Source organism: Lissotriton vulgaris, chromosome 12 (genome assembly GCF_964263255.1).
Source record: "Lissotriton vulgaris chromosome 12, aLisVul1.2, whole genome shotgun sequence".
Classification (NCBI taxonomy): Eukaryota; Metazoa; Chordata; class Amphibia; order Caudata; family Salamandridae; genus Lissotriton; species Lissotriton vulgaris.
This window is the reverse complement of record NC_141700.1, coordinates 786,772,909-786,789,946: the sequence shown is the minus strand read 5'-3', so window position 1 is coordinate 786,789,946 and position 17,038 is coordinate 786,772,909. Positions and strand designations below refer to the sequence as shown.

The 17,038-nt window shown below is 48.0% G+C and overlaps 1 protein-coding gene across 1 annotated transcript in view; it reads right to left on the bottom strand.

The window, feature by feature from the left end:
* Positions 1–2,121: 2,121 nt before the first annotated feature.
* Positions 2,122–17,038, bottom strand: part of LOC147678721 (uncharacterized) — a 129,671-nt gene continuing 114,754 nt past the window's right edge. Inside the window, exon 4 of the mRNA XM_086945718.1 lies at positions 2,122–2,520. Coding sequence (XP_086801844.1) covers positions 2,122–2,520 — 399 coding nt within the window. The remainder of the gene's footprint in view (positions 2,521–17,038) is intronic.

Here is a 17,038-nt window from a genome sequence, read left to right as displayed (position 1 = left end):
TATCTATATACATAGGAAAACACAAGTCCTATAGCCTACTTGTCAAGTGTAATCATACCATGCATATTCACATAAAAAAGAATAAAAAAGGAAAAAAAAACCTTTACTCAATGAAGCAGACGATGTTTGCTACAAGTTAATCAGATCCAATAGTCTTAACATCAATCACATGTGACTTTCAGTGTCCAAGATTGGGGTATAGCTGGAGCCCCTTAGACTTTATTTGGATTCTATAATGTACGGTGCGTCGACGCGTTTCGGTGTTTAAGGCCGTGGATATGGTCACACCTTCTTCAGGACAGATTTATTTCAATATGGGGTCATCATGTTCTTGAAACCGGTTTCCTTCTGTGTATTAGAAAGATATCAGTCAAGGCCTTCAGGGTGCTGTTGCACTCACAGGCAGTGATATAGGGCCTGGAGGGATCCCCGAGCAGGTGATGGCCATAGGGGTAGAAGACAGAGAGATGGTGGGTGAAGGCAACATGCTGAAGCCAATGACTGCTCTCATGCTGGGCACCAACTATGGTTTCTCAGCGCTGTAGGGCATGAAGGATCCACAGCCAGTGTAGAGGAGTTCATAAATAGAGGGAAGGTAGACATTGGTTCGGTGCTGTGGGTGAGAGACTGGAGTAGTGGGTGCCGGCCAGTCTGCGGTGCACCCAAAGTGACCCCCTGAGTGGGGACATCTCCCTCAAAGGAATTCACTGCTGTGGCCGCAGGGGTAATCAGGGTGGCCCCTGCGATTAAAGGGAGGCCGCCATCTTAGTCCCGGTACTATGGCTGTAGCCAGGAAATATGGAGGATGAATGAGCGATGGACAGGAGGGCCGGCCAGCCAATTCACCGGACCCCCCACAGCAGCAGGAAAGGAAGAGGGCACCAGCCCTTTGGAACTCACCGCCGCAGTCACAGGTAGAAGAGGACCATTCAAGTTATCTGGGCAGGGCCAAATGTCTGTGCTCCAGCTGCCGCCACTGTATATGTGGCGAGTCATACATGGGAGCTTGTAATCAATCCCTATATTACGGCTTGTCTCTGATTTATTTATTACAGGTGACTGCTGACAAAAGAAACAACATAGCTGCTCAACTGTAATAAGTTATCATATTGAGTTCTGATGTCACAATAACTGTTGCCAAAGCCAGCAGCTAAGAGCAAAGGCACCTAATGGAGTGTAGTTACAACCACAGTTTTTACAAGGAAAACAAAACTTGATTTTTCTTCTTGCTTCTCTAAATGAACACTTATCAACAGAAATCAGATATGTAGGGCAATAGGATTATTGTTGCATGCTACAGGTACTACAGAAAATAGAGACTCTGATGTACCTGATTCTAATATATTTTTTGCAACACATATCTCCCTGCTTTTTGGTCTGTTACATTTTGCAGATTCTGCATATCTGCAAACATACTGCATGTTTCATATGAAAGAGAAATGCAGTGAGGATTTAAGCAGTTTGTGTGAAGATTGATGGTGTGACCATGTATTATAAGGAATAAAGTCCCCCATCATCCATTATTAGGATATTGCAAGTCACCTCGGATCTCCATGACCATACAAAGGAGCCCTCCCTTCTGTCTCTTTCCTCTAGATGGTTGTGCAATGCCTCAGTGACTTGCAGAATTACTATAAAGTACATTAGGGGTACTTTGTCACTTATATATACTACATATAAAAATGATGTAACTTGTTTTGAAGACCCCCCTGCTTCAGATCCATAATTCATGGCAATGATGCAATTCATGTGAATTATGTAACAAGGTCATGGCATGAGTGCTTCCTGTGAACTTTGAGCTTTAAAACTACTATGCTTGCAGTGCATCAACAACAGATAAGATTGCAACAACCTATACATTTTCTTTTCTTACAAATTTTCAAACCTGTTGTTAACACCATGAATATTTTGCTATATACATTAAAATAAAATGAAAATATTTGGTAAGCATGATGTGCTCTCATCTTGAATAGCATTCATCCCACACATAAAATGTCTAGTCCACTTGCCCTGATGCCACCTTTGAGGAAAGGGGTTCACAGGCATACAGGGGCGGGTGTGTGTGTTGGAGTGAATAGCAGTGCCCACCCTGCAGCAAACGGATCCGCCTTAACGCCCGCATTACGTATGCTGCTGCAAGGCCGGAGCCGTGCACTCCGAGTAGGGCGGAGGCATCTGTTGAGCCATGTCATCAGAGTAGGGCGGAGGCATCTGATGAGCTATGACATCGGAGTAGGGTGGAGGCATCTGATGAGCCATGCTATCGGAGTAGGGCAGAGGCATCTGATGATCCATGCCATCGGAGTAGGGCTGTGGCGTTTGAATGGTGGTGGGCTGGAGCGTCTGAATGGTGGTGGGTTGGAGCGTCTGAATGGTGGTGGGCTGGGGTGTTTGAATGGTGGTGGTCTGGGCGGTGATGATGCTGAAGGGCTGCTTCCTCTTCTTGATCTCTCGCGCCATCTGACACCAGGCGCAGCAGTAGCAAAAGTGCAACATGCAGCAGTCACAGCAGATGGAGCCCTAAAGGGGGTGGTGTGGGATAGAAGATAGAGAAACAAGTTACTTTTATACAATTATTGGATTAATGCTGCCAATGGGGCTCTTCAATCAATCAATCAATCAATCAGGTATTTGTGAAGCGCGCTATTCACCCGTGAGGGTCTCAAGGCGCTGAGGCATGGGGGAAATGGGGGGCAGGGGATTCATGCAGTCCTTGAAAAGAGATAAGCCCCTATTCATTTTACTCTTTCACTTCTATGGAATATAATCATAAAGCACTTTTGGCATCTGCTTTTCATGTCACCAGTATAAAAAAACAGCTGCAAACTTGAAATTAGTGTCAAAAAAATATATATACATTTTAATTTACAGTGAACCAGGTGCTCGCATAAGGTCTTTTCAGGAAAAGTAAAGCCTTGAGAGATAGTGAACGCCCCCTTGAGATTGAGGTAGGCGTTAAAGTGCTTGCAAGTTTCAGCTTTGCAGTACTTTGATTGACCACTAGGTGTCACTGGATATCAGCACAGCACCTATGTAGATTTATAGGGCCTATGTATGAAATGTCCATCTGCAAAACGTTGGTATAAATTGTGCTGCAAATTTTTGCCAATGAAAAGGAAATATGTGACCTATGTACTAATTCTGAACCGTACTGGGCGGCAATCCAACCTATCTCATTGATATTCATAAGATGTGTCATTAGTTGCGACTCACCACGATTGGATGCCATCTCAGGGATGGTGGCTTTTTGGCGTTAGCAGACCACCATGTCAGTGATAGCATTTTAATTAAAGTTAACTTTTTTCTTTTTGAATGTGGTACGATTTACTTAAAGGACACGGCTGCATTTGAAAAGAATTTTTTTTTTGCTTGTTTGAGAGATTTTTGTGGGCCACTGCCTACTCCCCAAATAAACTTTTTAACATTATCAAAGAAGAAGGGACCTCAAGGATCCCATTTGCAAATGAGATAATATCTTCTTTGAGGTGAAGGTAACATTTCTATGTTTTGGGACCTGATTTCAGTAAAAAAAAAATGATAAACACCATAATGAATCTCTAATTGGAAGAGACACCCTAAAAATGCCACACCCATTTTAAAATAGTGATATGTTATTCAGTAACATGTTACTGAATCAGAAAATGGCTTTAGTACATAACAAAAGGTTATTTTGTGGTTGCAAACCCAGCCATTTTGTGAAGTGCAGGCCTTCACTATCCCCTGGTTGGTTAGGGAGTCGTACAGTGGCACTGTGAGCTAGCTGGTCTATAGGCCAACATATCATGTGGGGGAACCAGTCTAGGCACCAAGCCCTTAGTTTATGTTGTCCAAAGAATGCACAGATCCTACGGATTAGTCGGAACTACACAATGTTGGTTAGACTCTTATTTAACGGTCAAATACGAGTAGTTCAATCCTGCTTTCTCAAAGACCCCTACTCACATTCAACCGGAGACGTCCGTAGTGGGAAAAGGGAATCTTCCTCAGCTGAGTAGGTACGTCCTATGTATTGGCTATAGGTTTTATCAAGCTTGAAGGATTAAAAATATTCCCATTTTGTACAAACAAAATCTTAATAAATTCATTTTCATGAAAACATTTATTTTTAGGTCTCGCCTGAGCTAGCGCATGTGCTGTTCTGCAAGACATTTAGTAAGCGGCTTTTGAAAGTGCCACTGCAGGCTTTTGGTGGCCTCAGGCGTGCGTGCACGCTCGCAGCCGCCATCTGTCTTTCCTCCGTCACACAACTCCCACTTCTCCCCCTCCCCACCACAGATCGATTCTCGAGGCTGCTCACACGCGTGCGGCAAATGCTGGTTTTCAGCTTATTCTGCTTTTTCTTCCTCCTGTGGGTGATTTCAGACTGAGGTGAAAAAAAGCATCTCTGGAGAATTCCTCAAGCGCTCATTTTTCTTAATTTTCAGAATTCCGCGTTATGATTTAATGGAGCAAAGCAGGCCTCCCTTGGGGTCCCGTGGATTATTCCCAGGAAGGATCATTATTTACCCAAGCGACACCTAGCTTCAGCACTAGTGGGGGTTCACCTCCGCTCCCCCGCAACTGCAAGTCACTCACTCTCCTCGTACACTTCCGCTTGCAGCAGGAAAGACAGGTACAGGTTATATTGCCGTCCTCCCGAGCCGCTTTTCCTTCAAGACGACAATTGACAAGCGCAGACTCGCGCTGTAGCACTTTGATGATGTCAGAAGTGAGTCATTATGTAGGCGGCGGGGCTGATTAATCTCACTCATGTGCATGCCTTGCGAGCCTCCCTGCGCAGTGCCCCCGCTTAGACCATCTCTCTGCACGCTTCATGAGCCGTCCCCCAACTCCCCTGGGGTGGGGGCGCTCCGTCACCTCGGCCCAGCACATTAATTATATTCAAGTGACACCAGGGGGTCAATATGTTAAGTCTGCACTATCGCTTTGACAAAATGTGTGCTTTTATTTGTAATCATTTGTGTACAAAGGCCTCAGCCGCGTTCTTTGTACCTGAGGGTGACGGCAATTGCTTTGACCATTCAAATTGCTTCCTGTCTGGAATTGCTGCGCATTGCAGTTTGGGGTGGTTAAAATTGGCTTGGTGGTGCCCCTGGGTTCCCTTTCCCAGGCCCTCCATTCACAAACGTGGTTGCTCGTCAAGGGCAGCAATATAGCCCTGATCGAGTTTAGAACATGTTTTGTTTAATTCAGAGGAAAAGTCAAAAACCGTATCCTACCTATTAATTGTGTGGCATTCAGGGTTCAGTTGAATGTTTTGTGTTCACATTCTTTATAACATGGGTTCACAGTTGACTTTTATTTTTAAATCCTATACTTCTATGATCCTAGGCTCAAAAGAAAACTGAGGCCTGAAGTGACAAAACAATAGTCAAGAACCAAAGCTGCCCTGGGCAAAAACAGAGGGCACAGAAGTCACCATCAGTGTAAGAAATATATAAAATTGTCATCTTGTTTTTACTTGTAAAACCAACCATACAATAGCAATAAACCAAGTGTACTTAATCGGAAACCTTAATCTAAGTTAATAGAGATAACATATGTAAATCCTGTGCTCCTGAATCCTGATAAAGGCACAACTTGCTCCGATGACTCAAAAGTATATCACTAAACTGGACAACTTCCTCTTGAGACTGCACATTGACATGTTTAGGAGGATCGGGTTCATCAGTCGTAGCATTCGATACTGCCTATCCTAGTGTTTTTTCATTACTACCTTTCACAGTTGTGACTCCACCAGGCCTAAAGCAAGGACTGTTAGATAGAAGTGTACATGTTGATGAGTTGATCTATATTCAGATAAGGTCCTGTGATGGTCAGTTCGATCAGATCTGCTTTAGTGCAGGGCCACGATTGACTGGACAAGGCGATGCTCTGTGAAGACCAAAGGCTTATCATTAATGCACTTGTCCTTGATGCACGCATCCTTTGCTAAATATGTGCATATTTCATTAAGCAATTGTAATTCTTACCATCTCTTACCATTTGGGACCTAATAAGTGTTTAGCCATGCAACAGTTGGTGTTTTTGCACCAAGGATATTCTGCTGCATAACTAAATACAGTCCAAAAAGCGAGACCTATTGGCTATGCCAATGCTTGCTTTATTTTTTAAAATGACTAAATATGGTGACGGCGTTTAAGTACAAGAAACTACTCTAAAAATTTCAGAATATTGCAGACATGCAGTTAATATGAAATTATTGCAACATGGCCTCCCTGCAACGGTTGGAGATGTTTCCTTCATGGTTGAGGCACATGAAGCATTCAAGACAGAGGTATGTTATGCTTGGGTTGTTTTCCGAGCTGCAGACGCACTCACAAAATTGTTTCACACTTACATTGAAGATGACACACCAGATGAATACTTTCCATACATAGACACACAAGTCCAGTTAACTTACCAACAGCACATAAATTGGTTTGAAGGCACCCTCCCCCAAACTGCAGAAAACGTGAGAGTTGGTCTGAACAGTAAAGAAGGAGTGACCTGGCCGATCTTAGCTTCATATACACCACACCCCGACATTCACAGGTTAGGAGAGCAGAAATGCACACACTATACAAAGATTTTGTGAAAATTTACAGAAATCTTACACAATATATAACGCAAACACTTATAGTTCAACCTGTGAGGGCTGCTCAGGCTGCAAAACCTTAAATCAATACTACGAGAATCAGTCCTCAAACGCTGACTGCCGTAATGGGAAGAATTCCCACCAGTCGGGAACAAGTAGCGTTCTGTATAGCACAAAAAATAGCACAGCTTTGACACAGTTTCTCCCTATATGGGCACACGCCTGCCCCCCATTTCTGTGCAATATTTCGTTTCGCTATGACAAAGCCCATGGAGGCCCATGATTGTTTAGCCTGTGTGAGGTCCGTAGCATCTCAAACATTAAGTAAGCACAACTGGAGAGATAGCCCAATGGGCTTGCCTCCCGCCCTCTCGAGTTGGCGAGCAACTTTCCCCCAGTAAGCCTGGATAAGTGGGCAGCCCCATAAAATATGAATGAATGTGCCCTCTTGGTTACAGTGGTGGAGACAAAGTGGGTCGGGCGTCTACCTAGCTTGAACAACAATTTGGCATCAAAATAGGCCCAGTGTAGGATCTTAAACTGGAGACGCCTCATGCGCATGGGGATTGCGACCTCTCGAGGCGAGGTCAAGGCGTCCTGCAACTTGTCATCCTCCAACACTCCCAAATCCCTCTCACACCCCCCACCCCCTCAGTTTCAGCATCGGGTCAGCACGGTTATTGACCAGCTTTCTATATGTGAGTGAGATGGCCTTCCGATCCATGGGGTCCAACAATAACCGGTCTTCTAGGGTCGACGAGTCAGGGAGGGGGCCCTCCCTTGGCAGAGCAGAGGACCCAGCATGGGCAATTTGCAAATATTTAAAGGTCTCGGATGGGGCCAATTGATGTTTAGCCTGGAGCTCTATGAACAAGGCCAGTCTCCCTTTAACCCAGAGGTCCCTAACCGTGGAAATACTGATTAAATCCCATTAATCAAAGCCCGGACAGGAGCTTAAATGGCCCAGAACATCAGGTTCCCATAAAGGGGTTGCTTTCGTCAGATGTTTGTGCCATCCCAGCCGTTTATTGACCCTGTGACAATCTCAACTGTACACGCCATAGGCCCTGTCAAGTGAAGTTTGCGGGGAACTATGAAAAGCTCTCTATTGTACCCACCTTGCCGCATGAGGCATTGGTCCATACGGAAATTCGGCTCGTCGTGGGGTTCAAACGTCCATCGATTGACAGCTATCAGCTGGGACACATGGTAAATATTCTGAGATCTGGTAGGCCGATGCCCCCGTCATACCAACCCATTGCATCCACGGCGTACGGCCATCCCACAACAAGTCCCACAATACGCCGTCTATTTGGGAAAAGTAAGAATCAGGGATTGGGATGGGGATGTTTTGCAGGGCATAAAGAAATTGCAGGAGTGCACGCTTTTTAAACAGGGACGCACGCCAGAGGAAAGTCAGAGGATGAGAACGCCAATGTGCGGCATCGGATTTAAAGCGTTGAAGAGGGCCAAGTAGGTTTTTGTTAAAAAAGAGATCGGTGTCCGAAGTGACAAAGATGCTCAAGTATCAAAAGCCACGGGAAGCCACCGGTATCTCATAACCAGCGGACTCGCCGGGGGACTTGGACCAGTTTATCTGATATCCGGAGTGGGCGCCAAAAATATGAAAAATATGTAGCACCGCCGCAGCGATCGCGCAGGGGAAGCCAAATATACGAGGATATCATCTGCATAAAGCGAGATATGGTCTTCATGACTCGCTGTCCACTTGAGCCCCCGTATCCCGGGGTCGCCACGGACCCATACCACGAGCGATTCTAAGACAAGAGCGAAGAGTAACGGCAACAGGGGGCAGCCCTGTCTCGGCCTTGGTGAAGCTCAAAGGTGGCGGAGCGATGATTATTAACCACAACAGGAGCAGCCAGGCGAGTATACAATAGCCAAGTCCAACGTATCAACTTAGGCCCGAACCCCAGGCGGACGAGGACGGTAAAAAGAAAGTCCCACTCAATGGAGTCAAATGCCATGGAGGCATTCATTGATAGTAGCATCGCTTCCTACTCTAGGGTATGGAGCCTGCTGAGGACCCCGGGCACCCGACGTAGGTTTCGAGCCATATTTCTCCCTGGGATAAACCCTGATTGATCTGGGTGGATCAGATCGGTAATATAATGGAGAAGTCGGTTTGGGAAGAGTTTGGACAGAATCTTGGCTTCGACCGTCAAAAGGGATATAGGGCAATACGATTTGCACTCTTCAACAGGATTGTTTGGCTTGTGAATTACCATGATGGCTGCAGTTCGGATCTCTGTGGGGAGGACCCCTGATTCGAAACATTCAGTGTAGAAATGTAACAGATGAGGGGGCCAACAAAATTGAAATAGGGTTAAATAATTCGATTGGAAGCCCACTGGGGCCCATCGCCTTCCCGGACCTGACATCTCGTATGGCCTTCTGGATCTCAATCACTGTTATGTCTGCCTTCTGGAGCTCCCTATCCTGTGGAAATCCTGGCGACGTCAATAGTGCCAGAAGGTCAGCTGACAGGGAGGTCTGGGATGTGGGGGAGCTATTGTAGACATCGGCATAATAACTAGCGAATGTGTCCGCGATTTGTTGAGGGTCAGTACAAAGAGTGCCTTCGGAATTCACTACCGCGCGGACCCATCTAGCAGCTTGCTCCTGTCGTTCAAGCCACGCCAGAATTTTACCTGTACGCTCACCCTGCTCATATATCTGGTGTCGGGAGGCCAGAGAGCGGGCCGCAGCGTCATCAAAGAGAAGCTGCCGGTAGTCTTGTCTCTTGATCGCCGGGTTATGACATGTGGCTTGGTTGGGATCCCGTGCTACTGACTCCTCCAGAGCCAAGACATCCGCCTCCAGCTACAGCACCCTCTTGGTTTGCTCCGCCCTATGTCCAACCAAGAGTGATAAGGCCCTGCCCTTTATGAATGCCCCGAAGGCCCCCCATAGTGTAACTGCAGATGCAACAGAGCCCGTGTTTTCGGCAAAGTAATATTCGGAATCTCTGCAAAGAGCATCTCTGATATTCGGAATTTAAAGCGCCCATGGGTGTATGGAAAGAGTGTTGGGGTGACCCCTGTATCGAGAACTCAAAGTCGCCAGGACGGGAGAGTGATCGGAGCTCCCGCGAGCCAGGCAAACGGTCTTTATAAAAAGATGAACGTCCTGAGCCTGAGTAAATACATAGTCAATTCACAATTGGCTGCCATGCACCCCCTATTGAAACGTGAAACGGGTAGATGTCGGATTGAACCACCGCCAGACATCCACTACTCCCAGGGCCTTCGCAAACTCCCACAAGCATGAACCTCTCGGTGGGTCCTCTCGGGGAGGCAGACTGTCCCGAGAGCCCTCCATCGTAAGATTGAAGTCCCCTCCCAATATCAAAACCCCAAGTGGTAGATCTAAAAGCAGGGTACCCAGATCACACAGCGTCGGGCGCTGTAATCCAGGGGGGGGCATATACAGAAATGACATTAACAACACGCCCCTCCCAGGTGCCCGAGACCGCAGCATATCTACCCTGGGGTTCAGTCCAGGTGTTGTGAATGATATACGGACATCCCCTTCGAAGCAAGACCCGCACTCCCCTGGATCCCGAGGTGAAGCCGTAATGGACCACCATCCTGTACCCTTTCCTGTTCTGGGGGCCACAAGAATTCCCAACCAGGTGAGTCTCCTGCAAGAGTAGTAAGTCAAGTTCATTAGGCTTGATGTATTGCAACACCACACCTCTTTTAATTTTGTCCCCCAAACTATTAACATTCCAAGTGGACATAGTGAGTGGCAGACCCCGTGCCATCACGTTGGTTCAATGGGGATCAAATGAGTCTGTATAATCAAGCATGGCCCTAGACGACGTAGGCCAGTGACACAAATATCATTAACAGCACAAAGAGATGTAGGAATGGAGAGGTAGACAGTAGCATAGACCGGTACCAAACATGACAAAACCAAAAACAACAATCACCCCATCTCCCCAATTCTCCCCCCCACCCTGCCTCCCTGCAGAATGGGCCTAAAACCACTTGCCACCCCAAACATGCAGAGCGCCTGAACCAGGAAACAATGAAACAGGTGCCCGCCCCGGCCCCAACACCCCAAGCAAAAACACACAGTACAATATTTTTAAAACTAGTCAAAGGACAGGGGGTCCTGAAGTCTGTGCATCAAAGTCAGTGCAAACGTAGAATCAGTCACACATGATCCAAAAACACATGTGGCTACCCATAAAAAAAATAACGAAAGTACATCCTGCAAAATAAACAACTGCCACATCAGGACTATGCAAACCAAGAAAACATCCAGTAGCGTTCAAAAAAGTCCAGTCTTACATGGTCACCCCGTCTGGCCTGGAGAGCTTGCGTCAGAGAGAGGCGGAGATCGAGTTTGCTGTCGTCACTCAATAGGTTTACCAGCACTTGGCTTCGGTTTATGGGATTTCCTGCCCATCGTGCGCCAGCCCTCGAGCCAGTCCCAGGCATCCTCAGGACGAGTAAAAAACCACAACTTGCTGTTTGATTTAATTCTAAACTTTGCAGGCAATAACACGGCATAATTGTTCTCCTGGTCTCTGAAAGCCTGTTTCACCTCCAGGAAACTCTGGAGTTGCTTCTGGACCCTCAGGGTGAAATCCAGGAAAAACAAAACCGCACTATTCTCAACAGTCAATGGGGGTGCCACTCTTGCTGTTTGAAGGATCAAGTCTTGGTCCCGATAATTTAACACTCGGGCAAGGAGCGGTCGGGGGGACCCTGGTTTAGGCTTGCCAATGGGCACACGATGGGCTCGATCGAGAAACACTTGGACCTCTTGGACCTCTAGGCTGTAGACGCTACAGGATGAGCTTCTCGACATAGAGGTCAGCGGTAGGCCCCTCCGCCCGCTCCAAAATGCCCAGAATTTGGATATTATTGTGGCGCATTCTACCTTCATAGTCGTCGAGTTGGACTGCCACCTGCTTCTTGAGAAGGGTGGTGTCAGTGACCAGCTTCGTCGTGGTAGTTTTAAAAGTCGAGATGTGACCGGCCATCTTACGCATGTCCTCCCGGATAAGGGTCACCTCTGTCGCGACTGTGTTGATTTTGTGTTTCAGAGGGGTCCGCACAGTGGTTATTGTCGTGAGGAGGTCCTTGTTTGTAGGTTCCGAATCTTTGTCTTGCATCAGATCAGTACTCTGCTTGTCGTCGTGGCTCCTCTGCCACGCAAACTTTTCCAACTTGGTCTGTGCTGCACTGCGCCCACTCCGGCCCGTCGCCATGACGCCTCCACCGGCGGAAGGCCACAAAGGGGGCAAAACGCAGGAGCTACTCAACGGCATCTGCCGAGGTGGAACCCACTCAGCCTGTCCGCCATGGCCCATGCCCCACTGACAATCCCCGGAATGTGGAGCCAGCGACACAATGAGAGCGTAGGAAAATGGAAACTCCAGCACCACAGGTTGTCCACCGCGCTAATGATAGGACAATAGTCAGGCCCAGAGAGATCCACAACAAGCCTCAACACAGGCAAAACACTGGTCTCCCTGCTGCAAGATGGCGCCCATTAAAATAGCACCTTCAGTTAATCAATTGGGCCCAGGCACCGCCAGGCGCCCCCCGAGACTCACTGCCCAGGTAAAATGAAGATGGGTGACTCACCAGGCTCCGATGTGGGAAGCAGATCCCAGCCCTCAGGCCCACACTGTATGTGGCAGGACAGGAGGAAAGGCAGCCCAGAGACGTCCAGAGCTCATAGCAATGTTGGTGCGGTGTCACTAAGGCGGGGGAGCATCTTCTTCTCCATGCACTCTCCTTAAATGCGCCAAATGCGAAATGGATCTCAGTGGCCTACTTCGATGAAATGCACTGTGGCTTGTTTCACTCACGGAGTGTAGCCCACTTCCTTAGATAGCGTGCTGGACTGTGCGGCCCATTAAACACAAGCTGTGCTCCAGGATGTTGTTACTTTCAGTTTGTTGTACGTGAACCTGGCACTCACATCGGAGATGGCATGCGATGAGCTTGCGAACTAAAGTAAACTCAGGCTCAACTATGGCTCTGAGCACGCTACTCGGAAGGGGCACGGAGCATTCGAAATTCGTTTTGAATGATATCTGGTGGGCCCTCCTGCAGGCACCATTCATGGAGGCCTGCACTTGTCTGATAATACATTATCTTGGCCATGGAGTGATGCAGGCCTCTCCCAGCGCAGAGATGGACAGCGACCACCGATCCAGCCTCTAAACTGTTGAAGTCCACTGTTTTCATAGATTACCTTCTGAACCACCTTCGGTGCCCAGACAGCCACTTCTGAAACATGTACAGTGCATGCACCCTGCAAGGAATTCAGTAGCTTCCCTTCTGAACTACCTTCGGCGCCCAGACAGCTGCTTCTGAAACAAGCGCGGTGCGCGTTCACTGCGAGGAATGCAGCTGCCACCCGGCAGCGTTGCTGCTCGCTCCCGAGCTCCCTGAGCCAGGGGAGAAAGAAGGCGGGACATGCACCCACCTTTGGTCAATTGCATGCTGTCTTTCTTAGAAACTATTCAAAAAGGGGGTGGTGATGGACAGAGTATCTGAATTAAGCAGAACACTCCTACCCAGTCAACAGATCAGGGCTTGATCCATCACCGTTTTTTAGCTCACTGCACCATCCCAGTTCAGAACCTGGCTATATGCAAATTAGTCTGACCCCATGCCTCATGGGAACAGGGCAGACCAAACTACCAAGCCAATTCTTCACTAGAAAGGAGACAGGCTTCCGGGGACCGGTTTCTGGCATTACAGCCGTCTTCGGCCCGGCTTGCTTGAATCCTGATGGTGCAGTGAGCAAGGGACTCATGTCTGAGCATACCCTTCCACAATCGTAGTGGCCAAAACGATTCAAAAAGGGGGTGGTGATGGACAGAGTATCTGAATTAAGCAGAACACTCCTACCCAGTCAACAGATAAGGGCTTGATCCATCACCGTTTTTTAGCTCACTGCACCATCCCAGTTCAGAACCTGGCTATATGCAAATTAGTCTGACCCCATGCCTCATGGGAACAGGGCAGACCAAACTACCAAGCCAATTCTTCACTAGAAAGGAGACAAGCTTCCGGGGACCGGTTTCTGGCATTACAGCCGTCTTCGGCCCGGCTTGCTTGAATCCTGATGGTGCAGTGAGCAAGGGACTCATGTCTGAGCATACCCTTCCACACTCGTAGTGGCCAAAACGATTAAAAAAGGGGGTGGTGATGGACAGAGTATCTGAATTAAGCAGAACACTCCTACCCAGTCAACAGATCAGGGCTTGATCCATCACCGTTTTTTAGCTCACTGCACCATCCCAGTTCAGAACCTGGCTATATGCAAATTAGTCTGACCCCATGCCTCATGGGAACAGGGCAGACCAAACTACCAAGCCAATTCTTCACTAGAAAGGAGACAAGCTTCCGGGGACCGGTTTCTGGCATTACAGCCGTCTTCGGCCCGGCTTGCTTGAATCCTGATGGTGCAGTGAGCAAGGGACTCATGTCTGAGCATACCCTTCCACACTCGTAGTGGCCAAAACGATTCAAAAAGGGGGTGGTGATGGACAGAGTATCTGAATTAAGCAGAACACTCCTACCCAGTCAACAGATCAGGGCTTGATCCATCACCGTTTTCTAGCTCACTGCACCATCCCAGTTCAGAACCTGGCTATATGCAAATTAGTCTGACCCCATGCCTCATGGGAACAGGGCAGACCAAAATACCAAGCCAATTTGTTCACTGGGAAGGAAACAAGCTTCCGGGGACCGGTTTCTGGCATTATAGCCGTCTTCGGCCCGGCTTGCTTGAATCCTGATGGTGCAGTGAGCAAGGGACTCACATTTGAGAAGACGGCTGTAATGCCAGAAACCGGCCCCCGGAAGCTTGTCTCCTTTCTAGTGAAGAATTGGCATGGTAGTTTGGTCTGCCCTGTTCCCATGAGGCATGGGGTCAGACTAATTTGCATACAGCCAGGTTCTGAACTGGGATGGTGCAGTGAGCTAAAAAACGGTGATGGATCAAGCCCTGATCTGTTGACTGGGTAGGGGTGTTCTGCTTAATTCAGATACTCTGTCCATCACCACCCCCTTTTTGAATCGTTTTGGCCACTACGAGTGTGGAAGGGTATGCTCAGACATGAGTCCCTTGCTCACTGCACCATCAGGATTCATGCAAGCCGGGCCGAAGACGGCTGTAATGCCAGAAACCGGTCCCCGGAAGCTTGTCTCCTTTCTAGTGAAGAATTGGCTTGGTAGTTTGGTCTGCCCTGTTCCCATGAGGCATGGGGTCAGACTAATTTGCATATAGCCAGGTTCTGAACTGGGATGGTGCAGTGAGCTAAAAAACAGTGATGGATCAAGCCCTGATCTGTTGACTGGGTAGGAGTGTTCTGCTTAATTCAGATACTCTGTCCATCACCACCCCCTTTTTGAATCATTTTGGCCACTACGAGTGTGGAAGGGTATGCTCAGACATCAGTCCCTTGCTCACTACACCATCAGGATTCAAGCAAGCCGGGCCGAAGACGGCTGTAATGCCAGAAACCGGTCCCCGGAAGCTTGTCTCCTTTCTAGTGAAGAATTGGCTTGGTAGTTTGGTCTGCCCTGTTCCCATGAGGCATGGGGTCAGACTAATTTGCATATAGCCAGGTTCTGAACTGGGATGGTGCAGTGAGCTAAAAAACGGTGATGGATCAAGCCCTGATCTGTTGACTGGGTAGGAGTGTTCTGCTTAATTCAGATACTCTTTCAGCTGCGCAGGATCCGAAAGATCTGCCGATTTCTAACCAGAGAGGCACTCATACTAGTCATACTGGCTTTGGTCATCTCCAGGGTTGACTTCGCTAACATCCTATATGTGGGGATTCCTGCCTATCAGCTTCAAAGACTCCAGCTAATTCAGAACCAGGCCGCTCGCCTGGTGTTCCATCAACCCAAACACCAGCATGTCTCTCCCCTTTTGAGGAGCCTTCATTGGCTCCCAGTGGCCAAACGGTGTTCCTTCAAACTCGGATGCACCATATTCAAATCCCTTCAAAGCCTTGCACCGGTGTTCATCTCCTCCAAGTTAAAGCGTTACCTCCCAATCCGCAATCTCCGTTCCTCTGCCGATAACCTTCTTTGCATTCCATCTAACCGTCGCAAAAAAACACGGCGGACTGCGCTTCTCCTCTCTAGGCCCTTCCTTTTGGAACTCTCTTCCTTTTTTTTCCGTCACTGCCCCTCTTATGAGTTGTTCCGGAAAACACTAAAAACTTACCTTTTCAAAGCAGCCTTTGAGTAAAACCTTCTGCCCTGGTTCGATATGTCTGTTATGAGCGCCAAGAAACCGTTTCAGTGTACGTGCGCGGTATAAGCTTTTTAACATAACATAACATAACATACTCTGTCCATCACCACCCCCTTTTTGAATCGTTTTGGCCACTACGAGTGTGGAAGGGTATGCTCAGACATGAGTCCCTTGCTCACTGCACCATCAGGATTCAAGCAAGCCGGGCCGAAGACGGCTGTAATGCCAGAAACCGGTCCCCGGAAGCTTGTCTCCTTTCTAGTGAAGAATTGGCTTGGTAGTTTGGTCTGCCCTGTTCCCATGAGACATGGGGTCAGACTAATTTGCATATAGCCAGGTTCTGAACTGGGATGGTGCAGTGAGCTAAAAAACGGTGATGGATCAAGCCCTGATCTGTTGACTGGGTAGGAGTGTTCTGCTTAATTCAGATACTCTGTCCATCACCACCCCCTTTTTGAATCGTTTTGGCTACTACGAGTGTGGAAGGGTATGCTCAGACATGAGTCCCTTGCTCACTGCACCATCAGGATTCAAGCAAGCCGGGCCGAAGACGGCTGTAATGACTGAAACCGGTCCCCGGAAGCTTGTCTCCTTTCTAGTGAAGAATTGGCTTGGTAGTTTGGTCTGCCCTGTTCCCATGAGGCATGGGGTCAGACTAATTTGCATATAGTCAGGTTCTGAACTGGGATGGTGCAGTGAGCTAAAATACGGTGATGTATCAAGCCCTGATCAGTCCCCGGAAGCTTGTTTCCTTCCCAGTGAAAGAATTGGCTTGGTAGTTTGGTTTGCCCTGTTCCCATGATGCACTGGGACAGGGACAGACTAATTTGCATGTAGCCAGGTTCTGAGCTGGGATGGTGCAGTGAGCTAAAAAACGGTGATGGGTCAAGCCCTGATCTGTTGACTGGGTAGGAGTATTCTGCTTAATTGAGAAACTCTGTCCATCACCACCCCCTTTTCCGAATCGTCTTTCTTAGAAAGATGCACGCAAAGGCCAATAGCGTGAGTGCAAAAGAAAAAGCACACGCATGAGTGTGTGCTCCGAGTTAAAAACCCTTACTTGAAGCCTATCAGAGCACCGCATACGCGCTGGCTCAGGCGAGACCTAAAAAGGACCATCAGTTAGAGGTGGGAACAACAAAGAACAAAAGAGTGAATATAATCTGTACACCCATTCACATGAATAGCTAGGAG